The 12,358-nt window shown below is 35.8% G+C and overlaps 1 protein-coding gene across 2 annotated transcripts in view; it reads left to right on the top strand.

The window, feature by feature from the left end:
* Nucleotides 1-12,358, top strand: part of TBCK (TBC1 domain containing kinase) — a 214,400-nt gene that overhangs the window by 11,262 nt on the left and 190,780 nt on the right. For both annotated transcript variants that reach the window (XM_045998022.1, XM_045998021.1), the window contains exon 3: nucleotides 8,230-8,302. In XM_045998022.1, the coding sequence (XP_045853978.1) occupies nucleotides 8,230-8,302 (73 nt within the window). The remainder of the gene's footprint in view (nucleotides 1-8,229; nucleotides 8,303-12,358) is intronic.

Genomic DNA, 12,358 nt, shown 5'->3' on the forward strand with positions numbered 1-12,358 from the left:
GAAATAGAACTTGAGGGTCACAGGGGCCTATGAATGGGCATGAGGAGATCTATGGACCTTGAAATTATATAGACAGTTTTGTGTGTGTGTATATTTATGCACAGCCATTTTTTTGGATGATGAGTCCAAGTTTTAATCAGTTTCTCAAAAAGGATTCATAATGTAAAGAAAGGGTTTAAAAGCACTTATGCAGAGTATCAACTACATGGAGAGAATTTTTCTTCTTTATTTAAAGACGATCTGGAGAAATTCTAATGTAGGCAGTAAGCCCTCCAAAGTAGATTTGACCAGTATCTACAGGTGTGCCATATCAAGTATTTACCAATCCAGAGACCCACATTCAGAGCCACTGAACTATAGAGTTTTGCACAAGACCTTCTGGCTAATTCAATAAGGAAGAGCTGAAATCTTTTTCTCTATTTCATTCTGAGAGAAGAGGTGCTTTTTCTGATTTGCCTATATATAGCCATGAAGACAAATGGTAGCTGTACCCACAGGAGACTTTATAGATAGCTCTAGCCATTTGCCAAACATTTAGAAAGGAACTTTTGGCAAGTTTGTTGTTGTTTTTTAAAAACATTTTTTTTCTTTACTAAAGTTTTTATTGATAAATGGCTTCAATGACATTAATTAAATATTTTGAAATTATAGGAATCATTTGGGGTATTTTATATCACTGAACAATTGATATTGTCAAGACCTGAATGCCTCAATCACCTTTTCCACCACTACCAATCTAATTACAAATTCCGAAGAATTTACAGTTGTTACGTTGGCCCAGTGTCAAAACCACTCCAAGCAAAGCTTGGAAATAGTATTAGATCCTCATTATCATTTGTAGCTGGTAACCATAATTAGTGTTGCTGTTTTCCATCTGCAGTTTTGAAGTAGCCTGTCTTCCCAAACTCTTGCCACTTAGTTCTTAGGATTTCTTCATTCTTGTATCCTAAAGTGACTTTTATTTTTTTCCACTGTGTCTAGAAGCCTATGCAGAGCTTCACATCATTTGACTGGACTCTTGGCTTCTATCCAGTTCTCCCTAGATTTTGTTTTCTTGGGATAATTCATTTAATTGTCCTAGATACTTCTTGAGCTCCTTGTTTTCCTCCCTCTACCTAAATGAGCCTCTGTAAACACTGAACTTGGGAGAACCTTATGACATAATCCCTCTTTCTTTTTAGTTATCAGTGTCAGGTAAAAACTGATCTCCTTTGACACTATTAGACTCTGTTAGTGTTGAAGCTTGATGAATAATCTGGGTAGTCCCATACTGCTGGTTATTATGCTTCCCCTGCTCCTAGATCTCAGTAGTCCTCTTTTCTAGGGTAACGTGCATCATAGATATGTATAGTAGTCATATATTTTAAGTTTGGCTGCCTAGAATGAAGATATTAGTGATTGTTAAAAGGTTAGGGAATTTGATTGTCTTGTTTATATTGGCAGTGTTCATTGTCCTGAAAAATTGTATGCATAAGGAATAAATCACTGAATTAAAGTAAGTTTATATAAAGGTCTGTTTGTACCAAAGCATTCTGTAATTTCAGTTACATTAAGTTGAAAAAATAGAAGAAGTTTCCCTTCTACAATCTCTTTGAACAACATGTATTTATTAATGATGTAACACCACATGATTTTGATTTGGACTCCACTTCATTGCCTCCTCAAAGAATTTTGATTTTGTTTCTCTTTTCCCCTTTTATTTTGTTCTTGCTATGCAGCTATCTCATATCTTGTCATTGTCAATTCCCCTACCTTCCCATTCTCACTTGCTGTTATGTGTGACATGTGGTCTATTTTAGTAACATGTTTTCACATGTTAGGTTAGCTCAGAAGTCAGGCTTTCACTGTTTTCCGTAAATTATTCAAAACTGATTCAAGGTGATGTCAGTTATCCCTAACTCAGGATGAAGTATTGAATCTCAAGAATAGTGGACATTTTATTAAAATTTAGGAACTTGACTTATTAAAAGAAAAGTTGATCAAAATATCTTTAAAAGAAAAAACAATGAAGCATGAAAATATTTAAGTTAATAAATTTTCTCTTTTTTCTTTTGATGTAGTATTCCATGATTCCTTGTTTGCATATAACATCCAGTGTGCTTCATGCAATATGTGGTCTCCTTAATACCCATCACTGAGCTAACCCATCATCCCACCGCCCTCCCCTCTAAAACCCTCAGTTTCTTTTGAGCTTGAAATCTTAGCAGTGTTTAGAAGCAGAATGACGATTATAAATTATAATGCATCCCACTTTGGTTTTTTTTTGTTTATTTTTTAAAAGATTTTATTTATCCATTCAGAGAAAGAGACCACAAGAAGGGGGAGCTGCAGCGAGAATGGGAGAGTAGGCTTCCTGCTGAACAGGGAGCCCAACAAGGGGGACCCCAGGATCATGACCTGAGCTAAAGGCAGACATTTAGCCAACTGAGCCACCCAGGCACCCCTCTTCCCATCTTATTTGACATTATTTTCTTTTAAGATTTTATTTATTTGTCAGAGAGAGAGAGAGAGCAAGCGTGCGTGCGCACGCATAAGCAGGTGAAGTTGTAGGCAGAGGCAGAGAGAGAAGCAGGCTCCCCGCTGAACAAGGACCCTGGTGCGGGACTCGGTCCTAGCACCCTGGGCTCATGACCTGAGCTGAAGGCAATGGCTTAACTGACTGAGCCACCCAGGCATCCCTTATTTGGCGTTATTTACCCAGAAATCTTTTGGTGGCTGCTAGCGAAATAAAAAATAAAATTATTTTAATTAATAGATGTGAAAATTCAGGTAAAGAATAATAGCATTGTTAAGGACCTATAAGATAATTTATTCTGTATCTCTAGCTGCATATACCTTTCAACCTTAGTGTGTCTGTTGGTTCAGAGTTTCATCAGAGAAATAGAACCAGTAGGATAGTCATGACTGTGGGGCTGGGTGGGCTATCAAGGATAAGCTATCAAGGATAAGCTGTACTCTTGGACAAAAGCTGAAGCTGCAGTCCATGAGCAGAATTTTTTCTTCAGAGAAGCCTCAATTCTGCTATTTAATCATTGCAAAGGATCGAATCAGAGTCACCCACATTATCTAGGATAATCTTCCTTCCTTGAAGTGATTATAGATCTTGATCATTTAGAGCAATATACTTTTTTTAAAATTTTATTTTAAATATCACAATAAGGCAGAGAGGCAGGCAGGGAGAGAGGAAGGGAAGCAGGCACTCTGCTCAGCAGAGAGCCCGATGTGGGGCTCGATCCCAGGACCCTGGGATCATGACCTGAGCTAAAGGCAGAGGCTTTAACCCACTGAGCCACCCAGGCGCCCCTATAGCAATATACTTTTAGAGTAACACCTAGATTAGCATTTGAGTAACTGAAAACTATAGCAGAGTTGTGTTGACTCATAAAACTAACCATCCGGTGACCTAGTAACAATACTGGTTTTTTGTTTTTTTAAAGATTTTATTCATTTGTTTGACAGAGAGAGATCACAAGTAGGCAGAGAGGCAGGCAGAGAGGGGGGAAGCAGGCTCCCTGCTGAGCAGAGAGCCCAATGCAGGGCTTGATCGTAGGACCCTGAGACCATGACCTGAGCCGAAGGCAGAGGCTTAACCCACTGAGCCACCCACGCACCCCACAGTACTGGTTTTTAAGAACAGAATTTGTATTTGTCAGTTTTACTATCTAAACATTTATTTAGATACTATATTTAAAAAGTGATGAGCTAGCCTCAATTTTTATTGTAACAAAAGAATGATATAGTCTCTATTCTAGAGATAAAATAGAATGATATAGTTACTATTATCTAATAACCTAACACACTCACAATTTACCTTTCTTTCTCTTAAGTTAAAAAAATTTTATTTAGGGGCGCCTGGGTGGCTCAGTGGGTTAAAGCCTCTGCCTTCGGCTCAGGTCATGATCCTAGGGTCCTGGGATCGAGCCCCACATCGGGCTCTCTGCTCCGCAGGGAGCCTGCTTCCTCCTCTCTCTCTGCCTGCCTCTCTGCCTACTTGCCATTTCTGTCTGTCAAATAAATAAATAAAGTCTTTTAAAAAAAATTTATTTAAATCTTTCTTCTAGTTCCTCTCCTCATTCAACTCCTTTATTAAATCTTTCTTGCTTAATATTGTACTCTCTTCAGTTTTTTAGCATTGACTTAAAACATACAGTTCAGGCTGTATTTACACTACAGTGATACTTGGCATTCATCAAATATTTGTTAGAAGAGAGATTATTCACACAGTTTTTGTATGTTCCACTCTTTAAAGTTCATCTTCATGTCACATTTGTTTTTTATAAATAATGCCACTACATTGCTGACTTTTGTTTGGCACATTGTGATTCCCAGATATTTTTGTCATATTTTATTCTGTGAAACTATATTGTTTTTATAACAAACAGAAGTTATTTTCAAACAGTGGTCCAGAGTTTCAGGATGAAGACTCTCTAATGATTTCTTGAAAAAATGGTTCATATTGGAAACATTGTTTTGTTGTACATTCCATTACCTCTGGGAGAAACTTTGATATCTTGCCAAGGATTATGTTTCCACTGTATTAAAATAATGGTTCAGAGTTCCATAGAATCCTGAAACTTTGGCAAACTCTGCTTTATGATATTTTGAAGGAGTTTCTAGAAAAAGCCTGACAGTTTTTTTTTCTAAATTATTTTAAGTCTGACCAATTAGGCTAATGCCAAACACTTCAAAAATCTCTCATGGATATGGACATTTATGAATATCCAACTTAAAATTATAAATTAATGAAAAATACACATATTAATGAACTCAGATGTTTTTGTTTTATATTAAAATCAGCACTATTGAGGTCTTATTATGACTAATTTATAATGTAGGCATATAATTTTGTACACAGGACAGAACTCTATTTAGATAATGACTATCTTCACATAAGACTCTTATTCATTTCTAATGTTTACATCATACCTTTGCTCGAGCTCATTTAGTCAACAAGTATTTTTATATTAGATACTAATATGTTTGAGGTGCCAGTTCTAGACACTGATGATACATTTAGAGCAAGAACAACATGTTCTTGCCATCATGAAATGTATTATGTAGTGGAGGAAAAAAGACATTAAATAGAGGGGCACCTGGGTGGATGGCTCAGTGGGCTAAGCCTCTGCCTTCAGCTCAGGTCATAATCTCAGGGTCCTGGGTCAAGCCCCGCATCAGGCTCTCTGCTCAGCGGGGAGCCTGCTTCCCCCCTCTCTCTGCCTGCCTCTGCCTACTTGTGATCTCTGTCAAATAAATAAATAAAATGTTTTTAAAAAAGACATTAAATAGAAATGTATACAAATCCTTAGAGTTGAAGTAAGTGCTACTGAAGAAAAGTACAGTGCAGAATAGATTATATTATAGGAGGAGCAAATTGATTTGGGGGCACCAGTAAAGTGTTCCTTATGGAAGTCATATTTAACCAAGGAATGAATAATAATAATAATAGCAAATACTTTTGTACCAGGCACTATTGTTGATCCCTATTACGTGTTAACTTATTTCAACCTAACAACAACTCTATGAGGTAGGTGCTATTTTTTCCCTCATTTTATACAAGAGGAAACTATGGCATAGAAAAAGAAGCAAACTTCTCCAAGGTCACATAGCTAATGAGTAGTAAACCTGGAATTTGAGCTTAGATGGAAGAGTCTGTGCTTTTAACCTCTGTGTTTTATGGTAGGAGTTAGCTGGGAGATGAGAATGAGGAAGATCATTTCAGACAATGAGAACCTATGTGCTAATACCTTAAGCAAGAAAGGGAAGAGAAGGCTAGCATGACTGGAAGTTGGTAAGCCAAAGTAACAAAAGATGAAACTAAAGAAGACATTTGGATTTATTATTATTTTATCACTGAGACTTTAGTATGGAAATATGATGGATGGTAATAAGAATTAATGCGAGATAAGTTAAGGTACATTGTACTCTCATCTTATATTAAGAGGATCCTAACTTGGACCCAATTTGTGGTGTGTGGAGCAAACCACAGATTCTGGAAACATTTGGGAGATAGAAATAGCAGGACTTTTGTTTGGATTTGAGAAAGGGGGATTATTCCTAAATTTCTAGCTGATGGAGCTGGCAGGATTGTGATACCATTTACTGAAAACTCAAGAACAGGTTTCGGGAGCAAAGTATAAGTTCAGTTTGAGTTCTGTCAAGTTAGAGGTGACTTTTATATTAAAGTGAGAAATTTTCTATAAAAGCCTGGAGTGCAGAAGGGAGTTAGGACTTGAATTAAATTTGCAAATTTTCAGCCGTGGGAGTAAATGAAGAGAAAACACAGTATGAAGACCCTGAATCAAAAGTAGAGGAACTAGAAGCATTTCAGTAGGGGTGCCATTTACAGAGGAGACTCAGGAGAGGCAGCCAGATAGGTATTAGGAAAACTGGCATAATGTTGTAAGATGAAAGCAAAGGAATGTAGCAGCTTCCCATCTTGTTTTCTGATTGTATTTGCTTTTTCCTCCTATAACTTCACAGTTGTACACAATTGCTTCAAGTTCAACTTTGTGTTTTTTTCTTTATTGAAGAACTGAATTTCTTTCTTATTCTTTTTTCCCTTTTCCCCCCTTGTTAAATATTCTTTCAAATTTAGTTTTCTTTAAGTTCTTATTTAGATCACTTGCAGTCTTTCATCTGAAAGTGATCATTTTAATTTAGAGCTTTTTTCGTTTTCTGTTTCAGATCATTCTGTATAATGCTACCCCCTCAGAGAGTTTCAGCTTCCAAGATTTGACCCATGTAATATACTGCCCTCATACCTTACATGATTGCCTGTGTACCACTGTGCTTCTTTTCTACTCCCACATGCAAGACCTTACCTTGAGCCAGTTGTTACTGAGAGTTGTTGCTTTTGCTGGATCTCCTACTCTGGAATTCTCCTTTCCCATATTCTGTTCTCTCATTTTTTCTACCTTTCCTACTTTTCATTTTCATCAAAACTCTTTGCAGTGATCAGTATTCCCAATCTCTTTGCACTCTCCTTTGTTTCATCCTAGTCTGCCACCTATATTTTGTGTTAATCTTATCCTCATCTTTCTTATTTGCATAGATATTCACAAAACTCCACAATTTCTTTTAAACCTGTGATCTCTCCTGAAATCACATTCCCAAACACTTGTAAGCTCATTTGTACTCTCTCACTCCTCTTACATGCATTCATTAAAAAAAAAAAAAAAAAAAATTGGGGGGGCACACCTGGGTAACTCAGTTGTTGGGCATCTGCCTGTGGCTCGGGTCATGGTCCTGGGGTCCTGGGATTGGGCCCCACATCGGGCTCCCTGCTTGGAAGAAGGCCTGCTTCTCCCTTTCCCACTCCTCCTGCTTGTGTTCCCACTCTCACTGTCTCTCATTCTGTCAAATAAATAAATAAAAACTAAAAAAAAAAAAAGATTTAAAAAAATGAGGGGTGTGCCTGGGTGGCATAGTTGGTTAAGTGTCTGCATTCAGCCCCATCTGTGATCTCAGGGTCCTGGGATTGAGCACCACATTAGGCTCTCTGCCCAGTGGGGAGAGCTCTCACTCTCTCTCTCAAATAAATACATAAAATCTTTTTAAAAAATGTGTCAAACAATGTGTTAGTCATTAGGGATAAATGATGAGGAAAAAATGTATGGTCTGACCCTCAGAACTATGCTAATTCTTTATCTGTTGGAAAATAAAAATTACATCATAATATTGATGGTGCCCACCAAAATTTTATATTATTAATCTCAGCAGGTCCCATGATGTTACAAATAATCCCAAACCAATTTTCTGTTCTTTCTTCATAGTCATGATTCAGAACATTTCTACTTTTCTCAAATTTCTGAACTCAGTTGCAAAACCTTGTGTTTGAACCAGACTGCCAGGACGATTTGTCCCTAGCTCCCAATTTCCCCTTCACATCAAAATTTCTTTGTATCTTCATCCAAGTTTGTCCTTTTCCTAATCTGTGTCAGAAGAAGGGTCACTTCTTTCTTCCAAAGGTAAAACTTTCCATCTGTTTTTCCTGGTGCACATGGGAGAAACTCTAGACAAAAACACAAGATGACGTGAAATTGTTATTTAATGTGCTCTTTTATTACACATTTATTCTGTTGTATAGATCTGGTAATAATGTAGTTAATGTAGAGTCTAAAAAACTCTTACAGTGCTATTAGTACTATAATATCTTTAATGGACTATATTATTTTGTTATTAAACATTTTGTTAATCAAATATAAAGTGGATTTGCTTTGTTTTACTCAGAAAGACTGGTGGTGGTAGCTGAACACTGTGAACGGAGTCTAGAAGACTTGCTTCGAGAGAGGAAACCTGTGAGGTACTGTGTAATATCACGGCAATTAAATGAAAAGCAGAAATTGGCAAACAAAAAGGCATAACAAGAAACTGCAGTTTTCGTTTCTTCTGTTACTTGTTTAATGATAAAATCCAGGTGCAAATTTTTATTTTAGGAAATTTAATTCACAGGCCCCATAGAATTCAAAATTGACATTGTCCAGTGTTCAGTTTTTGTGAGGTAGGCATTCTACAAAGTACTTGATCAAAAAAAAAATTCCTAAAGAGGATATATATGAAAATTTGAAATGTTTTTCCAGTACTAAGTATTTCTCTCACTGAGATTAAGAGTATTTTTCGGTAAGTAGTACATAGTAACTACTAACAGGATCCTGGTATTCCTAGGGACATAGTGAACTGTGTTAAGGAAAGGCCATATTGAAGGGTAGAGAGAAATAATAACCATGGCTTAGATAGAATTTACTGATATAGTTTAAATTCAATTATTTCAATGACTCAGTAACTTGACTTTCTGTCTCAGGCATTCTTGGCAAGAAGAGTATGTGGTATATATGTTATTACAAATAATACCACTAAATGAATTTTTATAAATATTCTGAAATTATCTTAAAATCATAAAAAATATCCTTTTAATGAATAAAGAAAGTTGTACTAAGCCAATGAAAAATACTTGCCATAAGTCTTTATAGGATTATAATTATCCATCCTCTTTTAAGGAAATATTCTCATTCTTGGTCATTGCTTTTTAATCACTGCTATATCCTAGATGAAAACAAATTTTTTTTGAGGAAGGAAAAAAATACGTATATTGTTAAATGGTAGTTATTTAATAAAAGCAAAACCAAATAACTGTATAAAAATACATTCCTTGATACTTTAAATGATTTGGTTTTAAGTGATCTCTAGAATGAAAGATGCAGATACCAGGCATACCCATTTACTTGCTTCTTTGGAACAGAGTCTGATCTGACCATCCATAATAAAAGTGACTTCTCTATATATTTAGAAATACCTTAACCTTATTTTAGTGAATATGTTTTTATAATTTTTACATGTAAAAATTTTATGATTTTAAGAATGTATTCTGTTTACTATTTAGTTCTAGAATGATCAAAACTTATGGTGATAGATATATAAAAACAGTACTCAACTCTGGTTGGGGGAAGGAGTAATATAAGAACTGACTCAAAATAGCCTTGAGAAAACTATCCAGAGTAATGGAAATTTTTTATATCTCTTGATCATGGTATTACTTATGTGGTGCATATTCTTGCTAAACTTGTCAAAATTCACTGAAATATACACTTCAGATTTATGTATTTCACCTATGTAAATTATGCCTCAATTAAAATAAAACAAAAACCTGATCCATTATTTACTTAGCTTGAGTTCTAAATCCCTCATATGGCAGCAGTATTATGTTGTTAACGAAGGTAGTTGATCCAGTGGCATACCTATTTGTATTTCTTTCTTTAAGAAGAAATAGTATGAATTAGTTGTGCTGCTTAGCCAATACCTCACCACTTAGTGGTTTAAAAACAATAAACGTTTATCATTTCATATAATTTCTATAGGTGAAGAATTCAGGAATGAATTAGCAGGATGGTTTTACTCAGGATCTCATGAGGTTGCAGTCAAGTGGGGCTGTAATCATCTGAAAGCTTGACAGGCTAGATGATCCAATAAGATAGCTCACTTATTTGGTGCCAGTTGTTGACTGTAAGCTATACTTCTTTCCCATCTTGAAGGCTTTTAACACTGGTCTCTTCTATCCTCACAACATGGGATTGGCTTCTCTCAGAATGAGCAATCTAAGAGAGAAAAGAAAGCAAGGTGGAAGCTTCTATGCATTTTATGACCCACCATCAGGAACCACACACCTATCAATTTCTGCAGTTGTCTGCTGGATACAGAAGTCAACCATTAATTCTATTCACTGTGGAGGGGACTACCTAAGAATGTGAATCTCAGAAGTCAAGGGTCATTGGGGATCACCTTAGAGGCTGGCCATCACAGAAGTCTTAGAGATCATACAAGTACTTAAAAAAAAAAAAGGAGTGAAATACTAACTGACATTAATACTAATTGAAAAATAACTAAAGTTCTTAAAATTATTCAGTATTGATTTAGGCTACTTGTGACAGAAGAAAGGAAGATGTTTACACTATGAAGAGAAGGTAGAGTATTAAGGGAATATCCAAGAGTACTAGAGGTGGAATGGACATGGCTATACTAAGATCAGAATTGGTCCACATTCTGAAAATTGATGTTACCCCTGGGCTTGTGCTCCCACCATTCCGGAGGACCCTACAAGCTACAACTAGAGTAGTTCTCTGGTCATCAGAGTGGTAGTAACGATAGAATGTTCCTTCTGATCTTGAAATTCCACCCTCTGCCCATACTTGTCCTTCCTTTGCTTACTGAAAAAACTGAGGCAGAAGAGAGAATCTGGTGACTCAGAAGACAAATTTCCATTTTCATCATTTTACTTCAACTCTCTCCTTTTACTTTTTTTTTTAACTTTCAATTGTACTATATATAAGGATACAGTTGATATTGCTTTGCCAGTAAGATTAAACCATTAGCTTGTGAAAGGTTTTACTTTCCTGTGTTCCTCAAGCTTTATCTTTGTTTTAGATATAAATCTGATAGCACTGAACACTAGTAGTGTCAATAGTATGAAGGTGTAAAGAAGCCACCTTTTTTCAATATGTCTTCATGAAGATAAAATCTTGCAGATGGAAGCATACTCTTTGAGTAGATAGATAAACATGAATAGGATTAAATGCAAATTTCATAGTCTTTCATTCCATTTACATTTCTTTTTATTTACTTATTTTTATTAACATATAATGTATTATTTGTTTTAGGGGTACAGGTATGTGATTCGTTAGTCTTATACAATATTCACAGCGTTCACGATAACACATAACCTCCCCAATTTCCGTCACCCAGCCGCCCCCACTCCCTCCCACTCCCCTCCACTCCAGCAACCCTCAGTTTGTTTCCTGAGATTAAGAGTCTCTTATGGTTTCATCTTACCCCCCCCTTCCCTTATGACCCTCTGTCTTGTTTCTCAAATTCCTCGTATCAATGAGATCACATGATAATTGTCTTTCTCTGATTGACTTATTTCAGTTAGCATAATACCCTCTAGTTCCATCCACGTGCCATTTACTTTTCTAATAGTCTGTTTCATTTACATAAAATAGAACGATAGTATTTATGGGTCTTTGTAATTTCTTCAAGTAAGATATTTAAACATTTTTGTAAGTAAAGTACTATTTTCTAATCCTTCTGGTCACAGACTAAAATTCAGTGTTTTCTTCATTCATTTTGGAATATAACATTCAGCACTTACTGCCTTTGAGTAGATCTGATTCTGTCAGGTTCAATTCCAAGTTGTTATCTGATCCATCCATCTAAATTAGCTTTGTTGAAAACTATTTGACTTTCCACATATTTGGATTACATTAGTCTCCAGTAACAGAGCAGATTTCATGTGCAGAGTTGCTGTGCTGTAATTTTAATTAATTCTATAACCTGTTTATGGAAAGTGAGAAGATGTTCTTATGGCTTATAAATCATATAAATTTCCCCTACTGCCAAAAGTAAGCACCCTGCACCTGTAAGAGAGGCTGATGCAAAGTAAACAGGAAATCTATTTAGATGGGCTTGCAATGTGAGACCCCCATGATTTTTACTTGTCCATCTGTCTCTAACTGTTGTAAAACTGTAAGCTGCCAGTTGTCTGGTGGTTACTTGCAGCTCATTGTCTAAATTTAAACATTATCCAAGGCATATATCTTACTGGATTTATATTTTGAAGAAAAATTTAAGTCTTGTAAAATTGGTGAGACGGAGAGTAGGGAAATGAAAATTAGAAAATTAGAGAAGCGTCTAGTGTCAATTTACTTTCGTATTTTGTAACACATTTAATATCATTGAACTAAGCAGTATTGTACTAAAACCGTCATAGTAATTCATATTACAAATATAACTTAAAACTATCTTGAGGTTTCAGATTGCACTAGAAAATCAAGCATCTTCTCTTTTTTAATATTAATGGCCCTAAAAC

The sequence above is a fragment of the Meles meles genome, chromosome 2, assembly GCF_922984935.1.
Source record: "Meles meles chromosome 2, mMelMel3.1 paternal haplotype, whole genome shotgun sequence".
NCBI lineage: Eukaryota > Metazoa > Chordata > Mammalia > Carnivora > Mustelidae > Meles > Meles meles.